The 27,821-nt window shown below is 43.4% G+C and overlaps 1 protein-coding gene across 1 annotated transcript; it reads right to left on the bottom strand.

Annotated features, from left to right (window-relative positions):
* Nucleotides 1-562: 562 nt before the first annotated feature.
* Nucleotides 563-27,476, bottom strand: mtus2b (microtubule associated tumor suppressor candidate 2b; the record flags this gene model as incomplete). Its single annotated transcript, XM_083636665.1, has 16 exons — nucleotides 563-770; nucleotides 1,322-1,419; nucleotides 1,716-1,835; nucleotides 1,961-2,059; nucleotides 2,142-2,215; nucleotides 2,299-2,404; nucleotides 2,766-2,980; nucleotides 4,698-4,764; nucleotides 11,855-12,036; nucleotides 13,789-13,908; nucleotides 17,221-17,367; nucleotides 20,268-20,400; nucleotides 20,840-20,904; nucleotides 22,496-22,702; nucleotides 24,902-25,076; nucleotides 25,644-27,476. The coding sequence occupies 16 exons, from the start codon at nucleotides 27,474-27,476 to the stop codon at nucleotides 563-565; spliced, it is 3,849 nt and encodes a 1,282-aa protein (XP_083492791.1).
* Nucleotides 27,477-27,821: the final 345 nt, after the last annotated feature.

The raw sequence follows: 27,821 nt of genomic DNA, 5'->3' as shown, positions 1-27,821 counted from the left end.
TAGTATACACTACATAGTGTAATATTATACACTACGTAGTGTAATATTATACACTACACATAGTGTAATATTATACACTACAAAGTGTAATATTATACACTACACATAGTGTAATATTATACACTATATAGTGTAATATTATACACTACATAGTGTAATATTATACACTACACATAGTGTAATATTATACACTACATAGTGTAATATTATATACTACATAGTGTAATATTATACACTACATAGTGTAATATTATACACTACACATAGTGTAATATTATACACTACAAAGTGTAATATTATACACTACACATAGTGTAATATTATACACTACATAGTGTAATATTATACACTACACAGTGTAATATTATACACTACATAGTGTAATATTATACACTTTTTATGGAGCAGAACGTTCAAGATAGAGCTAAAAAAATGTGAGCTTCCCTTCCATTCCTTCCTTTAAAAAAAAATCATATGTGAGTTATCCTTCCTTTTTTTAATCGTATGTGAGTTGAAAGAAAGGGTTGGATAAAACACAGGTGTCAACAGATTCCAGTGTGTCTCATTGATGGTAGGAGTGTGGGCGAGCCGGGGAGGCGGGTCCAGAGGCGGAGCGGTGGATGGGCGAGGAGGTGGGGGACATGCGAGGGCTCAGCTCGCCCGTCTGGAGACGCCACAGCAGCTCCTCGTTGGTGCGACTCAGGCGCTTCTTCTCGTTGCTCTCCTTCTCCACGTGCACCTGCAGGTTGGCGTTCTCCTCGGACAGGTGCCTGGGGAGGAAGGAGGAGGTGGAGACGTTAAAACATACACGACCTGCTGTGTTTTAGTGCTGCGCTCCAGTCAAAGTACTCCCAACTCGAACGTCGTACTCGTAATTACACCCTCTGTGTGTTCCAGCGGTTCTGCTCGGGGTAAAACAGCGAAGAAACATGGACGCCCTCAAGAGTTTCTTTGCCCAGTATTACAATAATGATTCCCCTGCAACAGCTAATAATGTACTACGTCAGTGATATTTGACAACTTTAGTGTTGAATGTAGCATCTCAGCATTTCAAATGTTTACGTTTAACCGTTTACTACAGAGGTGTTTGGATAGGTTTAAGGTCAATACTGCAATACTCAACATTGACTTTATGTGCATTCTTTTATTAATGAAAGGAAAAACCCACCCAAAACACAAACTCTGTTAACCACTATTGCAATACAAAAGTAGTGTAAACTATCCTCTCTAATGGCAAATCTAATGGCAAATTTTCGCTTTGTTGGTTTGAATTAGATTTTAAAACCTGCACCAGTAGCCTATTCATTTAAACAGAACTGACCTGGATACAGCAAGGTTCTTGTCTATTCTGGCCTTCAGGTCCTCGTTCTGTTGCTGCAATACTTGTACTCTCTCCTCCAGGTACACATTCTTTTCAGCCTGCTCAAAAACACAGGGGGAAAGTGCACAACATTAAATTCTTCATACGATCTATCAATGCATAACGAGTGCAGAAACAAAGGCATTATATGGTGTCAATAAGGTCAATGGCAAGTAATGTACATTAAACGATTATCTAAACTATACTGGTTTACAAAACTCAAACATGTCATCTTGTGCTGCCTATTGATTTGAAGAGTCCTAAAGTAATATTATATTCCTACATTATGTTTTGTATTATCTACATTTATTTATTGAGCATTTTTACTAAACGGAAGCGGCAATTTGGAGCCTACCATTTTCTCCAGTTCTGTGATCTTCAAATCCTGTTGATGGATTTGTTGATTCTTCATCTCCAGTACTTCTTTCAGACTCTTCAGGTCCTCCTCGATGTGTTGATATGGAGCCAGAGCATCCTGTCAACAGCAGAAAGAAAACCACCATACATTTTTAATGCTTTCTTAAAGTCTCATCCAGCTACTGTGACCAAAGCAGCCAACCTATTGTACTGTATCGCTCATGCAACACTGCCACACATTACCACTATCTGTTCATCTGTGCTCTTGCGCAGAGCTTCCTCAAAGCGCTTGGCTCGGTCTCGCAGGCTTCGATTCTGGAACGTCAGCGTGTCCACTTGATCCTGCTCACCAAACATACATGAACCTGTTAGATGCCTGCACAGTCACAGAGCAAAGAATGCATGATACTGGATCTTTGTTAACCTGCAGTGACAGTCTGAGCTTCTCAAACTCCTGTTCTAGAGACTTCCTCTGCTGTTCATGGGCCATCTTCAAGTCTACAAGACACAAAAAATATCACAAGTTACGTTATGTCTTTTTACACCTGGTACAGTATCAGTAACTATAGTGGAGTGCTTACTCTTCACAGTCCTGGCGTGCTCCTCCTGCAGTGTGGCCAGTGTGTCCTTGTGAGTTGTCTCCATCTCCATTAAGGACGCCTCATGGTTCTCACTCATCTCCTCAATCTGGGCCAAGATTGGTACAATTACAAAAAGACCGGTGGCTCGGATGTTGTGGGCGTTCCCACACAGACCGACCGTATCTATACCCAACGTTCCTAATTTCAGCGTCTTCTTGCCCAAGGTGTAGCGGCTTCAAATTTGTTATGCATTGTTATTTTAATGAGACTTTATACACTTTATAAAAGTAATGTTAACTTCATAACCCAAACAATTTAAGACCTGGCAAAATCATATTTAACATATATAAATGCTGTTGAGTTTAAGACATTTTGAGGACAAACATTCAAATTATTGGATTTTAGACTTTTTAAGGATCCGTGAAACCCTGTGCTGGTACCAGCTCTTTATCAAAAGGCACACACACCTGCTGCTGCTGCGTGAGCCGTAGCTCTTTTAGCTCGGTGCGGTGCTCTGCCTGAAGGCTCTGGCTGTGGACCGCGTGCTGCGCCCTCAGCCTCTCCTCCAGGGCTCCCAGCTCCCTCTGCTGCTGCGCCCGCAGACCCTGCAGCTCGCTCTCAAAGCGCTGCTCCAGATCCTCCTTGTCCTGCTGCAGATGCTCCCAGCGTGCAACACTGAAAGCTGGAGCACAAGGCAGAGCTGTAGTCCGCTTCACACGACCCACATTTGGGTCACTCTTTTTTTCTTTAGAAAGGATGTGTCATTTTAACATGTCTGTGTGTCTTCTTTGGGACAACACACACATGTGTTACTTTTCAAGACAGGATATGTTAATAATAGGGATAGGATGATATTTTCGGAATTCAATCACAATACAAAAAATGTGACGATACGTATCGTGGGACCAAACATTTTTTTATCATTAGCTATTTTTTATCCTGCCGTAGTAATCACAAATGAGACGGCTTGGCATCACAATTTCACAAGCTCTCCATCTAAATCATTTTATTTGCACTTTGTAATATCACGTATCGAATCATATCGTAAGATAAGCATCATCCCAACACGTGTCATTAATGTACTGTATGTTGTGTGGAAAAGAAACAGGTGTTTTCCCAAAGAAGGCAAACAGATGTGTTAAAAATTATGCATCTTAGCATCAAGTAGATAACGCCAAAGTAAGTGATTTGTCTGTCTTGTAACCACAAGCTTTTTGAAATGAGAAGTAGAGGCTAATTGTACAGTATAAGGCAGTAAGAGTTCGTAATGCCAAGAGGTAACACTTTTGTAATGTAGTGTATACACTGTACAGTGGCTTTGTAACACTTTTGTAATGTAGTGTATACACTGTACAGTGGCTTTGTAACACTTTTGTAATGTAGTGTATACACTGTACAGTGGCTTTGTAACACTTTTGTAATGTAGTGTATACACTGTACAGTGGCTTTGTAACACTTTTGTAATGTAGTGTATACACTGTACAGTGGCTTTGTAACACTTTTGTAATGTAGTGTATACAGTGTACAGTGGCTTTGTAACACTTTTGTAATGTAGTGTATACACTGTACAGTGGCTTTGTAACACTTTTGTAATGTAGTGTATACACACTGTACAGTGGCTTTGTGTTGTGATCTTGGACTAAATCCAGCCTTCTATCAGCAGAGTGGAGTCCCAGGGGACACCTGTTTCTCCTGTCCTTTGTGGCATTACACTGTATAATGCATGATATGCTCGCCAAGAGTTTAGTTTAGTTTATTAGGATCCCTGTTAGCTGCAGCAAATGCTACAGCTATTCTTACTGGGGTCCAACACATACAATTGTACAGTACATAACAACATATTTACATACATTGACATAGCAAGATGAAACAATACTGCAACAGTTCAAAAGGAGTCTCTTGCGCGTCAGCCCCTCCGCAAAAGGAGGTCGGTGCTCTCAGGACAGGACAGTATTATGACAAAAGTTCAATGGACAAACCAAAGAGGATCCTGGAGCACACGATTCACTGGAAAATTGCTTTATTCAATGACTAACGTTTCGACGCCTGCTGCGTCTTCATCAGAGTCAAACCTGACTCTGATGAAGACGCAGCAGGCGTCGAAACGTTAGTCATTGAATAAAGCAATTTTCCAGTGAATCGTGTGCTCCAGGATCCTCTTTGGTTTGTCCATTGAACTTTTGTCATAATACTGCAACAGTTATTCAAACAAAGTAGTAGTCATTCAGTAGTCATTGCTCATCAAAATCATAGATTTGGTCAGATTTTTTTTTTATAAAAATATAAAAAGAAAAGAAAAGATCAAATTGGTCTTTCACATCAGTGACCTTGCCTAAGAGTGACTCGCCGCTTTCCCTTCTCGCTTCGCTGTGATATCTGTCATGCTGTATCCCACTTACCCACTTCATCCCTGATTCTGGCGAGCTCCAGGGACAGTTCCCTCTCCTTCACAATGGCACTCTCACTCTAAAATGCAAACACACACACACACACACACACACACACACACACACACACACACACACACACACACACACACACACACACACACACACACACACACACAGCGTTGTAAATCTGAGGACATCATCAGGGGATCACTTAAAAGAAACACCACCACCTAGCAGTGAACTTGACACCTAGTGAAGTTGAACATGATTGTTGCAGTAAGTCTGGTGGACACTATCACTGTGACACCTGATGAAAGACGCTGTAAAATCGCTGTAAAATACAGAATACAACATAATGAAAAGGAAAGTTTCAAAGCACTATTCAAGCAAAAATGTAAACTAAATGTTCCTCCTGTTCCTGTGTGCTGCTTCCTGATGCAGGGCACAGTATGGCCGAAACAGGTTTGAGTTGTTGTTTTGAACTAGGCCTGAAATTAAGGCTTTTAAAATGTTTGCTTAACGAATGCCATGGAACTCTTCATTTTCCATTAAGTAACAACCCCCAAAACAAAGAGCAAGTGCCTCCAAAACCCAACAGAAACACTCTGTATCCTCTCTGCTTTGAGTTACAAAATATGTCTTCCCCTCTGGTACCAGACCAAAAAGCATGAATAGGAGGAAAGGGGTTGAGCAACAATAATTAAAGTTTCCATGATATCCACTGGGGACTCGTCATGATGTGACATGCTCACAGCCACTGGTGATTTGGTGCACCGACTGCACGTGCACCCCCTTGTGGCCAGATGGGAAAAAAAAAAATCTACATGTAAAGGATTTAAACAAAATCTAATCGAATATATATATCATGTGTCGTAGATATCTATATTTCATTGTATTCAACATTATTCAATGCAATTTCTCGATTCATTGTGTTTCTGAATAAAACAAATCTGTACTTGACCTATCAACTCAACTCACTCATATTTATTTCATCATTGTAAAGCCACAGCCTAGTGAAGAGGATATTAATGTGATGTGTGCAGTTCTTCATAGATCTACTAGCCTCTTCATTTTGCTCTCAGAGTGCACCAGATTAATGCATTGTACTTTAAAGTGTATACAATTTCTGTGGAAACCCCCCAGTTGGGGTAAACTTCGGACCGTGAAGGTGCAACCCCTGGTTGGAAAGCCTAGAATCGCCTCACAGCACTGTTCCTACGAGATCTAGTAAAGATCAAATAGGCAAAACACAAAGCTTACACAATCAAACACGCAAGGGAAACAGAAAGAGAGAGTGACTGAAATGCCTGAGGCGGTATGTGTCTAGGCAGTAATGATGTCACCCTCATAAACGGTCTTGCTTGTATACTGTCATCACACAGAGAATGCAGTGACCTCATGGGGGGGTGGGGGGTGGGGGGTAGTCGTTGGCTTTTCATTTCTGATTCCTCAGCTCCACCTCTACTCCTACCCATCATGCCCCTGGTCCTGCCCAGACCCCCCCTTCCTCCTCCCTTTTAGTCTCCAGAGAGTAATGTGACATGCATTCTAATTTCCCCACCTGATATCCAGGCTTCACCAAGGCAACGTAATCCATTTTACTTCCTGGAAAAGAATAAACATGGCTTCTCTGAGCCCTCAGCCCAGGAGGGCTGTGTATTCTCAAGGACATCGGCTACTACCTTCTATACTATCTACATTCATTTATCTTCACTGCCAAGCCCACACCCAGCTCATCAGCCCAGAGTCAGTGGGACCATGCCTGGCGGCAAGCAAGTTCTAATGTGCAGCAGCTTATCTGTTTTGTTGTTTTAGTCCTGAGGAGAACCAGCACTGCAAAAAAACTCCATCTTAACTAGCCATTTAGTCTATAGCTGAATCTTAAAATCAGATTTTTTTAACAAGTGGAAAAAAATCTGCCAAAGGGCCTAGATGATTTAATTTGTTTCAGATGCAAATCGACTTGATCATTTTGTAGAATCAAGTTTAATTTTCTTGATAGTAGCGCAGTGATCTGCCTTTTTCGAGATATTGTATTGACATCTTATTTCTAGAGTTTATCTTTTTTCTCTCTGTTTTTTTTAAGAAAAAAAATATTTCAAGGCTGAATGTGAGACTAAATGAGTTGTTGAGATATATGTTTTTTTTTGTAGTGAGACATAGGCCAATAAACACACAAAGAGCTGTAACTATGCTTCCTGTAAGGTGGACCAAACACGTGATTTCTCACAGATGAGAAATGCAGCAACAGCAGCACACATACGGTAAGGATGCTCTGCACACACTCAGACATACAGACAGACATACATACAGACATACAGACATACATACAGACATACAGACAGACATACAGACAGACAGACAGACAGACAGAGAGACAGACAGACAGACAGACACAAGAATACAGCACAGTCACCAGACTGTACCAACCAGTACGCTTGTTATGTACTGTAATGGCACTGCAAAATGTAACAGGCAGAAAGAGGGAAACAGCGCGACGGACAATGGAAAACGCAAAAGCTGGCTTTGACTCAGCATAATCATGCATGGCTAAACTCTCTCACTACTAGCTCTGACTCCAGCTGCTAGGAGACAGGTCAATCCCCCCATCCCCTTCACCCAAACACACACATATGTGCACGCACGCACGCACGCACGCACGCGCACGCACACACACACACACACACACACACACACACACACACACACACACACACACACACACACACAGTGCTGAATCAAAGCAGGCGATACTGCCTTTTACCGTTGGGTGCAGACAGCGCAGTGGGTGGAGATGGAGCCTACAGCAGCAGTGGCCCATGCTAGGCTAGCAGACAGCATCCCTGAGCTTGCTGGGGAGGGAGTGCCAGAGAGAGACAGACAGGAGAGAGGGGGGATACAGAGAGAAAGAGAGACCGGGGGGGAGCGAGGGAGGGAAGCAGGCAGAGGAAACAGGGGAGGAGAGAGATGAGAGGGAGTGAAGCCTCACCTCTTTTTCCTGGAGTGTCCGGCGTGATCTGTGCTGCCTGGAACAAAGACCGCCAGGCCCAGCCCAGCTCTAAGCAACCCCCCCCCCCCCACCACCACCTCAACGCACGCACGCACACACACACGCACGCACGAACGCACGCACGCACGCACGCACACACACACACACACACACACACACACACACACACACACACACACACCCTATCACACACACACACACACACACACACACACACACACACCCTATCACATTGACATGCACGGCAGGGAGCAACACATGCACGTGAACATCTTTCTCCATCGCAGAGGGGAAAAAAGAGTGGAAGAGCAGAAGATGGGGGATGGAAACGATCAATAAGTTGCCAATTATCTGGTGTGGCTGCTGAAAGAAGAACAGCGATATGCAAGCATTTCAACACACACACACACACACACACACACAAACGTGGTCATGCTCAGACACACAGAATGTGTAGATGGCTGACTGACTTTCTAATTTTGTAATTTATGTGGTGTATATATAATATCACGTATAAATCTCAATGCTAATAATTTTCAAAGATATAAAGCACATCTGGTACTGGATATATTAATCTTTTCATTATCATTACAATATCAACCCGTCTCAAAACACTAATTAGAATCATCAATGCATGTTGTCACTGCATGTAGTGAATCAAGGCTCGACTGCAGACGCTGCTCGAGAACTAACAGAAAATAAGACGCAGATGATTTGTTATTCATGTCACGTGCTTCACTGAGGGGGCTTTTATGTCACTAAGTGGCTCTTTTTTGGATGCTGCCTGTGATGTATGAGCAAAGATGAATCAAGCAGTGGTGCTGGATTACAGCCTGGAGGGAGGCGGGTAAAGGGAGGGAGGTGCTAGGCTAGACAGAGGATAGATATCTGGGTCGATATTACTCTTCATATGAAATAATGGAATTAGGACAGACTGTATTTCATCAAAGAGGCACGGGAAAGTATACAGTAATGGATCAAACAGGTCAGGTTGACTTTTAAAGATTTTGTTTAGTTTTCTTGAGAAAAGTAACCATTGTCTAGTAAAAACCCAGGGAATATGGGTGAATTTTATATTGATTTGAGTGAGGATAAGGATAGGATAAGGGGGGGGGGGGGATTATTGTCGAAATATACCTTGACCGAAATATAGTCGTATGTATTTCTTCAGAGTCAAATTTAAGTAACATACATCCATATATTTCAAAATCCTCTATCGGTCAGATCTTAGTGGATGCTGCTTATGCCTGGCAACCAGTCCCACTAAAAGCATAGCCAGGCAGTCGCCTCTCATCTCATTCGTCATCTCCCACTGAAGAGAGCAGCCCATGGGCAGGGCTGGGGAATGGCTGATGAACACTAAAATGTAATAGGCTATTCCCTGAGAGAAATATGAGCAGAAGACCAGGCGGTGGCAAGGGGCAAGTGCTAAATCCAGGTTTCACAGGCAGAACACACTCAAGTGTGCACTATACTTGCTTGCTGTCACTACCATCAGATGCTGTACAAGCAAGAACCTGTTTGATCTCTCAGAAAAAAGGCTTGGCCATTGCAATCATCGCCTTATCGCAACAGGAAAATTCTCTGTAACACTTTATAATGACTCTGTGGTAAGATGCCTCTCTTCTTGTGGTGAGAGAGGAGGGCATCTGCTCAGTCTAGGATAGAGAATACTGTACCAGCTATGACCTGTTAGTGAAGCTCCTCCCCAGGGGCCGGTTGCACCAACTGGTCTTAACTATGCCTGGTCGTAACTCCTACGTCGGTCTTAGTTAAGACCATGGATTTAAGCCTGTTGCACCAACACGGCTTACTCTGGTCTTAACTACGCTGGTCGTAGCAATGCGCGTTCATGTGAATTGTCGGGGAATGCCCTCTGATTGGCCCACATGTGCCTCGCGCCGTCACCCACTACTGTATGTGCGTCACTACACCCTCCCTCCTCCCACCCCCCTCCTCCTGTGGAAGCCCCGGGGGAAAATGGCGGCGGCGATTAGTGTCAGGGAGTCTGAATGAAATTGAATGTAACGTTCCCAATTCTATGTATTAAATTCTAAAAGAATTAACGCCAACATTTGGGAAGGCTAAGCCACACAAGTAGTTAGTTATAATCTAACGTCGTGCTTTCAAAGACGGCGAACTGGCGATGTTACGACGATGACGGTCAAAAAGGTCTCCGCGGAGATCTCTGTTACAGGCAGGCTCTACGCCTCCTCCTGACGAGGCGTAGGAGTTACGCCTGGTCTTAGTGAAAATAAGGCTTAAGTCGTCTTGGTGCAACCCGGCGTAGCTGTAGGTCGTAAAGTTACGACCAACTTAGCTTAAGACCAGTGTAAGACCAGTTGGTGCAACCGGCCCCAGGCCAACAGAAGCAGTCCGCACTTAGAAGCACTGCAGCACAAACTACAAAGTCTTCCTCAACTGTAATAAATGATGTGTAAATCAATTACAAGTCACTTATGAGGCTTTCATAAGTGATCTAAAGTGTAAACAATTCATCACACATAAATGTGTTACATCATTTGTAGATACCTGTGAGCTTGTTAGAATTCAAAATCCTTTCTAGCCTGTACTCTACTGTAGGCTACTGTACTGTACAGTCAACCTAGTGACATCATCTAGCAGCGACCTAGTTGGCGAAAAGGTTGTAAGTCATTTATAAGCCTTTAGTTAATGATGAACTAATCATTTACAGAACATATTTGTAGATGATTAATAAATGCTATGTTAACATATCACAATACTCAAAATAAGCATAAACCAGCCGCCTGCACTGTAAAAGACACCAGACAGAAAGGCTTCGGGCTAACACTCGATTAAATTCAAACTCATTTCAAGAAACACAACCATTTCCAGAGTGAAGCTCGCCCTCCTATAAATGCAGGTGAGAGAAAGGATACCCCCCACACAAAATAATAGCCCTGGAGTTATGGAACTAAAACAAACAGGAAATGAATGGGACATGTGGTGTAACAGCCATGGTTGAGATCCCATTCAGTAAAACAGCCAGCGGTGCAGGACAGACTTGCAGTAACCCATCGTGAAATGCCACACTACTCTTTCACACATACGTCAACATATTCTGATGAAACGTTCGTATCATATCATATCATATCTACGGAAATTATTTTTCGTGCATAATCCTACAACAAGAGCAATCAGTGCACTAATCTGGGAACCCAGAGTCTATCAGTCTGATGACTAAATAAACTCTGGGACAGACGGCTGATATTTGATGGTTTCCGGTGTAGAGCCGACATCCGTGCCAAGACTTCCGCTTGTGCGCCGCGGTCATTGTTTTCAGTCTGATTGATGCGAGTTGTGTTTGCATACAAATTATAGTGCACTATTTTTCGTAGGTATAAGTACAAACAGTGAATGAGACTAGCCTGCACATGTGCATACCCTCACACACAAACACGCACAATGCCATCATGCACCTCATACTGTTTTATATCATTATTTTAACTACTGAAAAAACCTTAGAAAGTCCTCTCAGAGGACTCCTCTGTATGTCCCTTAACCCTCACACTCACTGACCGATATCCTCTGCTTCAGATTCCAAAGTCCTCAACATTCAGATATTAAAGTGAGACACTGGCTTTATGGACAAAGCAATGCTGACAACAAACATCAGGTGCCACAGGTGTCTTTCATTCTAATAAGGACAAAGGTTTTGCATCCTGAAAGCCCTTTTTCCTTTTGTGGTGAGTCTCCTTTCCCTTTTTGAACTGTGACTGTTGTGCTTGCTTAGCATGATGATGAATGGCTGCATAACCAATGAAAAGGGAGCTTTTGACAGAATTTCTACCAGAGAAGTGTGTTCGACTGACTTCTCTTTTAAAATGTTAAAGCTGCACTGGGAAATGTTTCACCTTGGCGACCCCAAGTGGTGATGAGAAGTAACTGTTTGGCGTCCATATAGGCACAATAGGCCGTGTCTGCAGGTGGGAAGCTGGATTAAGGGTATGTGTCCTGGTCACGCCTGTTCGGGGGGAGGGGAACTGGGGGAATAGCGTGATCCTCCCACGTGCTACATCCTGCTGGTGAAACCCCTCACTATCAGGTGAAAAGAAGCAGCTGGTGACTGCACATGTGTCAGAGGAAGAATGTGCTAGCCTATACCTTCTGGCAGAAGTGCTCTGCTGTAGCCTACCTTCTGGCAGAAGTGCTGGGTGGTGATGGCGAACACCTCCAGGCCCAGGGAGGCCTTCTTTAGCTGAGCCTGGAGGCTCTGCAGCTGCCAGGCCTGCTGCTCACAGCGTTCCCTCAGCTGCTGCACCTCCTGGACCCTGTCAGCCCGCGGGGCGCCACGACCCGCTGCCAACCGCCCACCAACTGCAGGGAGATGGACAACATATTGAAATATATTGACCCGTGAGAGGGAGGCACTTCCACTTTTCATGATCTTCAATGAAACATCTGGAACTCCCCCATACATGTGTCTGAGCAGTAACGCCGCTCTCTCATTTCTGTCATAGCACATATATTCACCACACAGCGAAGACCTCCACAAGGCGAGAGAGAGAGTTCAGATCAAGTAATTTTATTGGACAGGAGGCATAAATAGGAAATAACTGATCTTTGGATGACAGGTTACACACATGTACAACCACACTAATAGCGAGCACACTCACCAATCGGTAAACGCTCGGTAAACCAGTAGAAGAATACATTTGTAGAAAACACGGTTACAAAAATGTTACATTCATAAGTGACATCAGTGGACAATAGAAGATATGTGTAGTATACAGACAGGTGCTTCAAACAGGCTCTATATCAAGGACCTCTGAAGTACGACTTACAAATAATTCAACTGAGTTTTGGTGCTGCAAGTGAGGTTGGTCAGCCACAACTACAGCAGATAGGATAAGGAATAAAGACCTAGGGCATTGGTCCTGCTGTACCCAGTATAACAGGCAGGATAAAGAAATATACTAGGAAATATAATGTATAAGAAAAACTACAAATATTAAAATAGTAATTAAAATCTAAAGAAAACAGCCCAATAATAGTTCATTGAGGCCTTTTAGATATTCTGTCTGTATGTATCCAGAAGGCTTCTCTTTGTAACAGACCCCTGTCTCTGTTACCACCTCTTTTCAAAGGTCCAACAAATTCTATACCCTGGAACCTGAGAGAGCACACATCAATATTGCTTTTATGTTTATGTTCAGCTCTCTCGTGGTTTTACCCACATAACAAATGGCGGATGGGCATTTCAAAAGGTAAACAACAAACTTTGTTTTACAGGAAATCCTACTCTTGATAAGAAACGTTTTACCAGAGTGTGGGTGTGAAAATAACTCGTCTCTGATCATAGCATTACATTGATACAGTTAGAGCAAGGAAAATTCCCATTGGGCAAATTATACAAAAGGTGAAGGGCGTGTGTAACAATCAGCTCTGACTAACATATCCCTCAGGGATACTACTTACTGATACTCAAGTCTGCTCACTGCTCTGACCAATCAGCAGCAATGCCCTCTTTTTGCTCAAAACACTCACTCTTGTCTGGTATGATGAGTATGTGTGCAGTACCTATGTACTAAAGTATATAACCTGCACAAGAAGCCCGTCACAGCATCATCTGTTTTGTCTGGCCTCTGAGTAAAGGAGAAAATGCTGACTTGTGTTGCGGTAATCTGAGCCAGCAATAATACTGCAGCAGCGCCATCCTAGCATACAGCTAGCTTTGTCTCTATGACAACAGCATGCGACCATAGCTCATGTAATCAAGTGTGGAGAGAGAGAAAGAGAGAAAGAGAGAAAGAGAGAAAGAGAGAGAGACATTAAGAGGGCGTGGGAGACAGAGAGATGAGGTGCGATACACTCTGCTAAGGACAGAAAACAAAGGTGGTGTTGCATCATCTACTACTGCCTGCTCCTCTTGTGTCATATACACATGTTCACACACACACACACACACACGCGCGCACATACATGGACACGCATGGGCACATGCGCGCACGCGCACGCACACACACACACACACACACACACACACACACACACACACACACACACACACACACACACAAACACACACAAACACAAACACACACTGCAATTTGATATGTTGGCACTCACCAGGAGACTGAGGCTTGGGCGAAACCACTGCAAATCTTCTAGGGGAGGAGGATCCTGGTGGCTGCAGCACATCTGTGTCCTTCTGGATCTCCTTCCTAGAGGCTGTGTAGTAAATAGATCCTGTCAGTATCTATGAGGAAAAATATTCATAACCTACACATTGGAAAAGCAAGAGAGAAATTGCAGAGCTAATGACTTTTGTTTTCTCTCACATAAATGTGATCTTTATTGGTACTACTGTACATTACATAAAAATCTGCAATCTACACAAAAGAGAACTTGCTGGCCAGCAGTGATCTAGTGTCAATTGTAAGTGTTTGTTTTATATACTGTAGGCTCTGCAACTCAGCATGAATTGTGTAATTCACAAGCAAGAAAGCAGCAAGTGATGCAGTGCAGTAAAATGGCCACTAGCTGGAGTCTCTGCTTCACTTATTATCCACACACCATCATCCACACAGATTCTGTAGCAGGAGCCTCTCCTCCTGGTTTATACAGAAATACAACCTGCAGCCACTGGAGGGCGCTGATACACCACATTCACTGCAAAGATTCCAACACTGCAACAAGGTGCAGTCACAACTAAGATGCCACTGCTGTGATGCAAAGCTGAGCGACAATACAGATAATATACAGAGAATATTTAATTCTGAATTGAATGTGTTCTTAAATTAGATTAAACTTATCCCCATGGGGAAAGTGGGTGAGAGCCGTAGAAGGTATATAGGCCTGACCAGAGCTGCACTCTCTTAATCATTGTTGTAGTATCCTCATCATGATAATGATGCTAAGTGTAGAACAATCTCATTACACTTACATACATTTAATTTATTGTCATGATACACTCCAATGCTACTGTAGCAAAAGCAGTAACAGTAAAATGAGAAGTATCCCATTAGCTTGGGCTTCAAGCATTGTGCCCCCCCCCCCCCCCCCCCCCGCCGCCCTTTGTCTTCCAACAAAACATACTTGTGAAAAAAATAACCATTGATCTAGTTCAGTGGTTTTCAAAGTCTGAGATTGTGGGCCTCCCCTCAGACAAACCTTGCTCAATTCCTGGATGCCTATGGGATCATGATCATGTCATTTGATAATCCCACATAGATAGACACTCAACAATTGAGCCAAGATAGCAGATATTACTGTTTGACTTCACTTTACTTCAGACTACAGCTAATAATGCATACAAAGGTCTGTCTGAAGGCATTATTTGTTTCTACCTCTGGGAAAGTGGGAAAAACCGTGAAATTCCCCCAAAATACTGTAACACTGAACCATCTTTTTTAACCAAATCACACACATTTAGGCTATTCTATGTGATCTCATTTAATTAAATAATGTAATAACTAATGTAATCGTTTTTCACTTCCATTCCCTGAGCCACCCGTGAAACTGTTTGGAGCCCCCCTGGGGAGGCCCGCCTCCCAATTTGAAACCCTCTGATCTAGTTCATGCATTCATTTGTTTCAGTTCTGGAGTTGTCAACTCGATTCCCTGTGAAGTTGAAGAAAACACATTTTGTAGACGTGTGAATAGCTGCAGTGAGGGAGAAACACTTCCATATTCCATTAGGAACCAGGTTAGAGGCTACTGAATATAACATGCTCACAACTTTGTATTTAGATTAAACATCCAGGTTACCTTTAAAGCGGCTGCATTTTCAGGAGGCTTGAACACAATCAACATGTTTATTACTGTACTTTCCCTTCCCTGCCAAGTGCCTGTTGGCAAGAGCATCAGATATGTAAAAATAATTCTTATACTGTACTTATATTTCACTAATTCTCTGTGACACCAAAAGCCACAGTTTGTCTCCGTTACTGCCAATCAGCGTGGTCAAACAGTGTTGTGGTTGATAAGATGCACGTGGATTTTGGACCAAGTACTGTAGGACAATGACATTCCTATAGCAAGACTCACAGACAGGTCCAGTTACTTAAGTACATCAGCTCTCAACATTCTGAGCATGGCCTGGCTCCTTACTGCATTACGCAACACAAGGACAACAAAGACCATCAATCCCAATGGAGATAATAACACACTCAAAACATAATCACTGCTGTCTGTCATTACAGGGCTGGCAGTTTCCTCTGATAGACACTATGGAATGACACAGAGCTGCACTTCTTCTTAGAAATGCATATGAGACACACCTCCTAAATAAATACATAAATAATCCAGAAATGCAGTGAATTTGAAACATTATGAAACCGAGGGCTTGGAACCAAAGGGGCGTATGTGCATTATCGAAGATGTGACAGGAGAGCCAAAACACATTTTTGATCAAACTTGGATCAGCTGCCATTACCACATATACTAAAGCACAATATCTTTTAGTTTTTGTGCTATGAGATTGACTATTACCATAAACACAATGCATTATCATAAAACAATTCATTATCATAAAACAATACATTACCATAAAAACAATAAATTACCATAAAAACAACACATTACCATAAAAACAATACTGGCAACAGAGTGGAATATGCCTTTTTAGCACAAATATTACAATACAGCCATGCAGAATATGGGCGTATGTAAGTAAACAATCTTAGGACACATTCATTTTAATACAAATGTGTACACATCAATCAACACTGAAATATAAAACAAGATCAGATTGAATATCTTTATTGGTGTTGGTTGGTTATTGGTTTATTGCTTGGTGTTGTACGTGAGGTTACACTCAAACCCCTACTTTTACTGTTGCAGCTTTCAGTTTTTCAGTTTTTTGGGCACTGAAAAGATCTCACTGAAACCTTTCAATTGATATACTCAAAATCGCACTTGGCTCCAAGCCCTTGAAATAACAAAAAACTGCAACACCAATTAGGTGAAATCCCAGACATTTCTATATCTGCAAATTATATTGCAGCCTGCCATAAGCTAAGGGACAGCCAGTGCAACCAATACGAGAATGTGAATTTCTCTGTGTTTTATGTTACAAAATCAGGTTTGATTTGCATTTGTTTACAGTTATTCTTACTGGTTGTTATAATCATTTTGTTTGCTTAGGACTAGAGAGCTTGTCACTATTGCAGGCTTATTGGCAACATAATGTAGCCATGCCAATAAAGCTGATTGACATTGAATTAAACTGAATTGAATGTGGTATGAATGTCATCAACATGTGAATCTCTGGTGCTTATGAGTGAGGTCAATGATTTGTCAGCCGCCATGAGGTGTGACTATTGTCGGCTGCAGCCATCAACATACATTCCCATGTTAAGCCACTCCCACTCCCACCTCAACTCACCCACACACACCCCCTGACACACACTCCAACATCCCATCTCGAGAGTCATGTGACCACCAGACAGAATGACCTTGGATGGGGAGCAGTGGAAATAGATGCAGTTGACAAGTGTTTTGTTGGTGGAGATAGCACATAGACTAAAATAGAGCAGTAGAGTGTGGGGAGAGACGTACCGAGGGGGGAGCAGCGTGGTGGGGGCAGCGTGCGGCGCTGGAGGCTGGGGGCGTTGGGCGGCTGGGGGCTGCTGCGGCTGGGAGAGCGGGAAGCATCACTGTGCGCCGCCTTGTGGAGAGGAGTGTCATCACTGCCACTGCTGGGATCTGCGCAGGGGGAAGATATCAGAGAAAAACACGGCAGTCATGTGTAAGAGTTTTGCAGGTGGCTTATCTACCTAAGTGGGACTATGAAGTGGTTTTAAAATAGAATATTGCCATAATTTGCTTTTAATCAGTTGATTTTGTTGTGGGGGGATAGAAATGGTAAACACACAGGCTTATTTCTAGCTGCTTTATGTAATGAGAAGTGCAGAAAATCGAGCAACACTTGCCTCTCAAATGTGGGTGTATTTACACCCTTGAAAATGCATCTTTCATATTTGATTTGGTGCTCATACCAATGAGCAGGAAAGCTTCATGAAGTACACAAGACAAATTTCTTACACTCATTGCTTTACTTTGTAGTGCAGGATCGTGTCATTGTAGCTACATGATAGAATATGCAATTTATTATCATTTTAAATGTTTAATGTCATCAAACTCCTAACCCTGGTGGTGATAGCGCCAATATCTACCCACTGACCTACTGTACAGCATTATAGGAGCCATCCTCCTACTGTAGTTTAAAAAAAGAAGTAGAAATGCATCAAAGCAAGCAAAAATGGAGAAAGATGAAAACAATTTAATTATTCATAACTGCTGTTATTAAGCATTACGCCTCTAGCTTTCTGTAGAAATTGATGGCTTCGGTTCACAGTAACACAGAAATTGCAGCAGTCCAACAGCAAAACAACACCGACAACAAACGCACCACTCTCCATTTGAGGAAGAGATCATTGTGGTCCTTATGTACTGAGTTTTTTGCTTTATAACATTTTGGAGCATAAACTTTGTCTATTTAACTGTGGATTCTAGCAACTTGCTAGAATAACTTCATCGTTTGAGATGCCTTTGTAAGCTGCAAACCAGAGCTCTGATTACCCGTCATGAAATATTCAGCTGTCTCTTCAATCAATAACATCATCTGCAGTGCTGACACCTACCTACTGTATAGGGAAATCTGCACTCTCCAGGAAGGAAGGACAAGTTTGTGCCCTTGAAGAGAAACCACATTATTCAGATACTGTCAACATATCAGACTAAATCAGGAGGATGCTTCAAGGAGCCTGAAATCACTGATAAAACAGCAAGATGTTTCAATAAAACATATAGCATGGTATGACAACACTGCTACAGTATTGTACTGTATGTTCCAGTTGACTTCAATAGCTTTCTAGTGAAATTAATTCACTCACCGGAATTGCAGTATTCACAATGTCATTATCAAGCAATTAGTGGAAAGTAAAATCTTAAATGAGAGGAAATCAGTGAATCCTGCTTTAACGCCGTCACTTAGATGAAAGTAATCCTTTGTGATTTATTATCAATGAAATACATCTCATGACTTGTACGACTCAAATTAGACATGGCGATGGCAATGAAGTCAGATCAGTATGAAAACACTAAGACGCCTTTGATCTTTAAAATGCCCAGAGCCTGTGTGAAACCCACAACACTCCTGAATTCACCTGGGAAAACAGCAGATGCATGCTTTCCCCCCCCTCCAAAGGCAACCAATAGAAATAGAGGCTGAGGCAAGAAGCGATTGGCTGATGGAGATGGTTTGAGGCCTGGTAAATGCTTGTTTCTCCTCGGTTTGAACAAATCCAGCTCCTGCTGTGAGCATCAGTTCAGTACTACACGGCCTGAGGAGAACCTTGGTGGATGATACAGAACGTGAGAACAAACAGTAAAAAGGCTATACTGTATCAGATTTCATTTTGTTTCGCACTTGCTATCATTAATAAATAGGAAATATATGTCATATATTATATCTATATAGTAGTATATAGTATATAGTATTACATTTTTATATGAATCCCATATGAATAATCCATTATCCATTATTTAAAGGTGTTGCAAGCGATTCTGGAGGAGGGATTGCGGTTCGCATTCCCAAGTCGTCAAATACTGACGCTTTGAGTTGGTGATCTGGTCCAGAACACCAATGAGAACCATGTTGACTCAATCCTCTTTGTGGAGTTCTCTCTCCTGATTGGATAAAGTGGGATGGGATACCAGAAAAACCTCTCTTCTGCAAAGCAGAGCGAGTGGGAGACCCATGTTACTGACCAAACACTCTGTATATCAGTGAGTGCTGTCAGAATATAGAGCTATCACTTATTAAAAAAAATGCTTACAGCAGACATGGCTTACAATGTAAGACCGTGTACTCACTCAGTCACTCAGTCAGTCACTCACTCACTCACTCACTCCCAGTCACAACATCTGTTGATGTGAATCCCTGGTGAATACCACTGCATGGAGGCATACAGTACCCTACAGTACTAATAGAGCAGCGCTGTCTGAGCCAAAAGCCTGGAGGGACGCACTGCCATGCAAGCTGCCATCCTACCCTCTGTGTGCGCTACTCCCAAAGCATATCAGTACCTGGTAGACAAGCAAGACTACAATTCCGGGCACCAGGTACAGTAGTGCAGCGGTACGTTCGATTCCCTGCCTACTGTACCAACACGAGGCCCCCGTGTTGCCTCCGGTTTGGTTGGGTGTCCATACAGGCACAGTATGATGTACTTCAGTTGTGCAAAAGGGAAAACACAAACTGACAAGCTATATGTAGGCTTTCCATTTGTACAAATTGTTGCACACCAATTTAAATGACAATTTATCAAACACGTTGAGAGATATTAGTCATGCGGATAGTAAAACAAATTTGTGATGTGTATGGATCACTATTAGCCTGGTAAACCAGCCGGTCACGTGAACTCACATTTCATTTCGGCTGGTTTACCAGGCTAGATCACTATACACACAGCTGTCAATAATATTGAGTCCATTCTCTCTCCACAGTAAGGCCACAGATCCATAGAGGAGGTGACAAGCAAAGCACAACACAAGCCAACACTGTCAGCAACAGAAATGCCACACTGCGACAAAACACTTACATGCTTGCAGGTCCTCGGCCTTACACGTAGCTATGCCCACTTTTTGACGAATCAACGTGAGAAAGGGCACAAAATAACCCAGGAAAGTGTACATCTGAGCCAGCCGCTGCTCTGGTGTCTTGTTGTAGGGATGCTGCAGTGGAAGCAGAGACCATTATCGGGCCTGACTACAGTAAAGGAGAGGATCCAGCGATGTTCAGGTGTGGGAGTCAGGGGGCTATCCTGTGAAAACTGCCCCCCTACATGAGCTGGGCTAAGATGTCTTTAGCCAAACAGCTTAGTGTGGGTGAACAGGCAGATTCTGTTGTCCCACCACGCCCCTGGCTCTCACTTTTTCACACATACTGGAGCTGCCTGCCGGCACCACTTTTTCACAGCGCAGACCACACATTCTAAATGGGGGAGACAGACTGCTACAGAGACGTGAAGTGGTTACAGACAGAGGCCGAGGGTGGGGGGGCAAGCACACCCTGCATGAGACAACAGTTGCTCTTCTTCGCAGTGTGAGGAAGCCTCTCACTCCAGCCGTGGTTGTGGAAATAAGATAGTGAAAGTGTCTAGCAGCGACACACGGCACTCAGGAGCTCCCAGCTGTCTGAAGCAGCGACCCGCGGGGCACTCAGGAGCTCCCAGCTGTCTGAGGCAGGGAACAAATGCGCTGACACTTGAACAGAAGCCAGCATTAACGCATCATCAAATCTGCCAGGCAGAGTGGCCGCTACACATGCCAGAGTGATGCCCACGCCTTTAATGCAAACAAAACAGTCCAACAGGAACGCAAAGTGACCATGTGCACATAAAAAAAAAAAAAAAGCACTTAAACTTCAATTATTGTTTTTTTTGGGCATCTATCTGAATATTTTGGGTGGTTTGAATTCATGAAATCTGACTTTTGTCTTTAGGATATTGAGAAGTCGGTATATATTTGTGGTAAAAATACTATAGAGTGATTCAGTATGGCTCAAAATTGATTGAGTACCTCCTTTGAATAAACTGATGATACATTTTATTGCGGTAATGTTGCAGCATCTTGCACACAACGGTCTGTTTGGGTTTGAATTCTGAAGGGTAGATAAACGAGCACAATACTGCTTATCTACTGTAAATGTTTTTTGTAATAAAGACAACAGAGATGTTCACTGACTACTGTGCATCATGGATGCTAACACAGCTAGAGGTTGTGACATGATCTCTATTACATGCAGGCAGAGATCCTCAGCTTGTCAAGTGAATGTTACTATTGATTTATCTAAATGAAGGCTGCAGGAAGCTTATGAGAGGAGGTGGTGGACTGAGGAACAGCATTTGATCCAGATAAAATGCTGCAGTAGGCGGATGGAGGAGACAGAGAGTGGAGGGAGGCGTGTGAGTTAAAGATTTCTTATCAACATCTCTGTGGCGCAGTAGCTTAGTGCATACATACTAGAGATGTATGAATGAAAAATGAATGCAAGCAAGTGGCTGTTACTATAGTAACAATGGATACCAGGGGCAGCCAATACCACTGGGAAGAACCAGTTAAGAGATGTGCATGCTATATAAACCAACGATGTGGAATATCTCTCTAATCAAACTGAACATTGCTTCTTCTCTTTCTGATTCTGAAATATTTTGTCTGGGGTTGGATTTAGCTAACACTTAACACTTAAAAGACACTAAACCTTTTAAATAATTACCCTACATTTCTAAAGCAGCCACCACTCTCACTGGATGCGTGTTTTGGAGGGTTTCATTGCATAGTTAGGCAAAGAAAATAGACTTAAATAATTAGATAAATCCTGGTAATAAAAGTATAAGCCACACACTTGTAATTATCAATAATTAATTGATACAACAAGAAACACTGAAACATAAACCTGTTGTATCCCTGTTGTAAGACAACAAATGTGAAAAGATGTGTTTTGAGCATCTAATGTGCAAGAACTAAAACCCCCAAATTCAGGTAAACTAAAACGGAGCAATCTGAAAAAGTATGTGTGTGTGTATGTGTATGTGTACGTGTACGTGTATGTGTGTATCTACGTGTGTGTATGTGTGTGTGTGTGTGTGTGTGTGTGTGTGTATATGTGTGTATCTACGTGTGTGTGTGTGTGTGTGTGTGTGTGTGTGTGTGTGTGTGTGTGTGTGTATGTGTGTATGTACGTGTGTGTATATGCGTGTGTGCATGTGTGTGTGTGTGTGTGTGTGTGTACATAGTATGTGTCTGTGTAAGATGGTGTGGGACTCACGCTGAGAGGGTGGGCAGGGGTCACTGTGGGTGCTGTCTGTGGACTGGTTGCTGGAAACAGACGAGACACTGGCGCTCCGGACGAAGCCGAAGGCGGCCAGACGGGCAGGTGGCAGGGCGGAGAAGCCTGGAGGACGCAGGCCGGACTGGCCCACGTTGAGCAGGGCGCTCTTGGGGGCGGTTTCTGGGCCTGGCATCTTTTGCTCCACTGGAGATAGATGGGATAACATGTAACAAGATTAGAGGGTGAATATCAAACCAAAGGCTAGATTTGCTTCATCTGATCACCAATGTGTGTTCAGGCTTGCATTGTGATCGTAATTCTGATTTGCCTGAATGCAGTTCAGCCACAATATGACAAAGTAAAGACATGGGGATTGAGAACAGGACACATGAGATGCATAACAGCCATTTTCAGGCCATGTGTAGATATCCAGTGATGTGATCTAATCAAATTTGATCTTTAAAATCAGATCACACATGTATGCCATTGAAATGACAAGAGTGTAGCCAAACACACTGTCTCATTCTTTTATGAAGTCAAGCAACACTGCTTGACTTCCTTCCCCTTGTTTGCCTCGCTAATTGAGTTTCCACTGAACTCCGCGCCAGCTCTGAACATGAAATGAGGTAAGGATCACAGTTGTATTCCCTCATAGCTGCAGGGAGGATGACAGTGTACAGAGATTGTATCTCAAATCATGTGCCCTTGATATCTGCTCACACTGATGAGAAACTGAAAAGCCAAGGGATTTTTCTCTAAAGTCTGAAGCACAGGCTGTTCTGGTCCAATTCACATGAAGATGTTCTGTAGAGCCACAGCCATTTGCCATGCTATGTTATGAAGTAATATCTTCTTCTATAGAGTGATATGGCCTTGATACTGTATACAAATAAGATTGGAAAAAGGCTGAACATCTAGCAATCAAATCTGCTCTGAGGGGGGGGGGGTCTTTTCATTTTCAACAATCTCATGTTAGTGAAAAGGGAGGTGAATAAATATGACAACCCTGATTAAGTGGCGCAAATAAACCAGCACCACATGAGGCAGCAGTGTAGATTATGACTTATAAAGAGCAGAATTGCAGTGAGTTAAACTGCTGTCAGGTGCTTTGCACTTCGAAGAGTGTAGGTGCCAAAAGCCAAGCCTCATCCATAAGCATGACTGAAACTAATGTGGGTAAATCAGTGTGCACCTCACTGAGGATACTGTAAATGCAGCTTGATAACAAGAGGATGGGACGTGCATCGAATTGCAAAGTATGAAAGGGAGATGAGACAGTCCTCATAAAATCCTTTTCCCATAATGGACTGACCAGCTGGAAAACGCTAGCTGTTAATGACATACAGTAAAAGTGTACATACTGTATAGCCTTATTTTTATACCTGCCTCTTGCTGCTGTGGATAGAGCCCTCATACTGTATTTTTTGCTACCTTGCTTACTACCTTTATTTTCTGTAATTGTCTTGTTTACAATTGTTTTACATGACTGTAAAATTCTGCAGTTTTTCAGTGGGCCTTTTGGTACCACTGCAAGCATGAATTAATAAAATCAAATCAAAAATAAAATCAAAAAATCAAAAAGCCTATGTGCTATGTAAAATACGCTCTCATGTCCCCTTTTTTTGAAGTGGACAGAGACGTTTTTAAGCGCACCAGGCCCTGTGGAAAGGCACCACTCTCAGATTAGGCCTCACTGATCTTACAAGTAGACACCCTCAGCAAAACCCTCAGTTTTCTCTCCCTATAAGCCCTTATAACAAACTAGGGTATTGGCCGCTGCATGGTCTCGCCCGCAGCTCGGCTGATGTGTGGCCTCGCCTGCTCTATTGGCATGCGCAGAGCACAATTGCCTGCTCTATTGGCATGCGCAGCGCACAATCGCTCAACTTCGCATGTCACTGTCACTGATGATGTCACAATGCCTATGACATCATCAGTGCCTATGACATCATCAGTGATGTCTTAAGATGATTTTGTCAATAATGATGTCAGTGATGACATCACTGACGATGTCATATACATTGTGACCTCATCAGTGTTGTGACCTCAGCAGTGGGACAAAAACTGAAGCAGACATTGCCCACTTGCTCATTTTATATAAAAAAACTTGTGCGCTACTTTTATATAAAAATCTCGTGCGCTACGCATGATGATGATGTCATCAGTGACATCATCACTGAACTATAGCCTTGTGTGTGAGTGCATTTATGACATCACTGATGATGTCATCAGTGGGACAGAGAAACAGACAGACAGAGCCCTAGCTCCCATTTATACTGATGATGATGATGATGATAGAGGATGAAGCACAGCACATTATTACATCATGTGAAACAGCCTTTGACACTGTGAGTTAAAATGTCACATTGAAGCTTGTTCAGGCAGCAAACCGCCTCGTCTCACCTGCCGGGTCGTGGTGGCCGTGGGTGGCAGACTGGCTGATGGCCGGGGCTGCCCTCTGACCTGTCAGTTGAACTCTGGTCTTGGTTGCAGCCTGCCTGGTGACCGCCCCTAAGCCCAGCTGAGGCCTCAGAGTCCTGGGGGAACGGTAGCTACTGGCTGCTTCTTGAGGAGCGTGCTATATAAATGTGCATTGCCCAAAAAGACAGTCAGCATCATAAAAGTCAAATAATTATAATTTTTCAACAATGAGGATAAGGATATGCATGATATGGATAGCAATGAGAAACAGTGTCTTTTGTCTTCTTTCACTTAAAGCCAAACTAGTCAGGGTATTTCTGTGCGAAGAAACACACATTTTGTTAGAAGTGCATTCCATTCCTTCTAATTGAGACCCGGTAGATTCTCCCTGTCCATGTGCCAAATGAAAGTGTGTTGTCAGGGATGGACATTTCTCAGGCCAGAGGAAGCAGCAACAGCAGTAAGCAAGCAAGCAAGCGTCCAGGGAAACATGCACTCGCCAGCATTTTATCTGTTGCTTTTTCTTTTGCGGGGTATCCTTTGGTATAAACTGTAGGCAGTTTACTGACTATTGTGTATTTCTAGTTCAGATTTCTAGTTCAGATTTGGAGCCGCCAATATGAAAAGTTGCCTAGTTCAACAAAAATGTCATGCAATTTCATAGGAATTCAGTGAGATATGTTAATTGCAAAGCGTACTGTTAAAACAATGACAGATTTCATACCTCCTGGTGATATTTCTCAGGCAGCTCTCCGTGAAAACTCTCTGACTTCCCACTCAGCTTTTGCGGGACAGCGTTGGAGGTTGGAGCCTTCACCCCAGTCACAGCCATGCCAGGAGGATAGTAGCCCGCCTTCTGCATCTCTTGACGATATTTGTCAAACAACAGGTTGGAGGAACATAGCACCGATGTGGCTTTGGGTTGAGGTCCAGCTTTTGGATCTTTATTGGCTGGAGGGCTGGGGTAAGAGGATAACCTCAGTGGGAGTGCAGAGGCCTCATTTGGGGCATCTGTCCCTTGCGGCTTGGCCAGAGGATTCTTACGAACGTAGGTGATGATTTTCGGACGGACGTTTTTGGGCTTCTGGGGAGGAGAGGACCTCCTGGTGTCAGGTTCCTTCTGTTGATGGCCGAGAGGTTTGGGGATGCCACTGCTCACACCCCCCCTCCCGGGCTGTTTGGCAGCAGTGGTGCCTCTCTGAGGGGAGTCGCTGCACTCCAAGCTCGGCGCTCTGATGCCCTGGGCCTTGGCTGGGGAAACAGGGGGTCTTCTCTTGGGGGAACAGGTAGTTTTGGGGGACGTAGGAGTCGCTGGTCGACTAGGGCTTCCCCATGGCTTCCTCCTCTCCAGACTTGAAGAGCTGGAACTGAGGGTGTTCTCGAGACAGCCCTGCTTCTTTAAACTGTTATCAAAAGAGAATTGTTTCTTTAAAGTACTCTCAAACGAAGGCTGTTTTTTTAAAGTCTTGTCAAAGGAGTTTTGTTTATTTAATGTTTTATCAAATGAACCTTGTTTCTTTATGGCTTTGGATTCATTCGATGAATGAGTACCTGCTTTGGGCAGGTTGCGGTTCATGTCGGGGGTCTCATCAGCCTGGGTGCTTTTGTCAATCTTTGTGTTGCTCTCTTGGTGTAAAGCCTTTTCAGTGCTGTCTCCTCTATCATGATCTCTCTCTCCCTCCAATGAAACAGTATCTCCCAGCTTATATCTCTGGTTCAGGTTTTTCTTGTGCTCTTCAATGACATCTTCAGTGTGCTCCTTATGCGGAACCACTCCATTACTCGCTTGTGCTTCTGAAAAATCATCCTCAGAGAGAACTGTCGAATTCAAATTCATATCCACATCTTTCCTGTGCGTTGTGCTTATTCCGGTGGAGAGGGAACGGTGCTTGGCTCTTTGAGGGGCCTTGCTCCTGTCGGAGACGGTGTTACAAGACTGAGAGGCCAGACTCAAGTCTTCTGAGATGGTCCTGTAGGGACCAGAGGGGAGGTGTGAGGAGTCTGTCGTTTGTGTCCTGCCTGCAGTGTCCAGAGCGCTGGCCAAGCTTCCCCCGAGACTAGACATGGTGGACAGGCAGGACACAAAGACATCCGTTTCAGAGCTGAACTCAGTCCTGGCCGCGCACTCGGCCACTCCTCTGCTCTCAGCTACATGAGAGGCATTGGCTTCCTGCTCACTGGCACCGTGTTGTATGGGCTTTTGTTCCTGGCTCTTATCTGGCTCCACGGTGGCTTTGCTGCAGGAGGAGGGCTGGTTATAAAGCTCCCCCCGCTCTCCAAGCCCAAGAAACTCCTCTCCGTCCTCCACCAGGTACGCCTCTAGCTCCTGACACTCCAGCATCTCAAACTCGGCCAGCTCGGCGTCGTCACACTGGGAGTCTGTGCCCCAGATGATGACCTTGTCCTGCTGTGCCATTTCAGTCGTCAGCCCAGACAGAGTGCCAATATCGCCCGTCCTCTCCTCATCCTCTGTCCGGATTTCGTTGGCATTGGCATCGCCGTCGGCCAGCGAGCCATCCTGCTGGTTGTTATTCCTCAGCTCTCCTCCCTCACTCATTTTTCAAACAGCTCTGGGTTTACACTGACCCTCAAGAGCGCTTCAGTAATCAGTCATCCATTGCATCAATTACAATAGTCTGTCTACCCACACAAGGGTATTAGTGGCAGAGCAAGAGTCCACAATAATTATCCACATATTTCTCCTGTATCCTGATAATCAGCAGCTTGAATGATGTCTCACTTGGAAGATGGATTTATCTTCATGGACTCTGGGGTCCTTAATCCTGTTAGAATGAAGACAAAAACAAAATAAAACATTTGGCACAATGCCAAATAAAAACAAAGTATTTGTATAAGTACAGGTGTAGGCTGTAAATTCCAGCAAAATGAAGTAACACTTCAG

The sequence above is a fragment of the Poromitra crassiceps genome, assembly GCF_964638095.1.
Source record: "Poromitra crassiceps genome assembly, chromosome: 5".
NCBI lineage: Eukaryota > Metazoa > Chordata > Actinopteri > Beryciformes > Melamphaidae > Poromitra > Poromitra crassiceps.
Note: the sequence above shows the minus strand (reverse complement) of the source record. Positions and strands in the feature narration are given on the sequence as shown.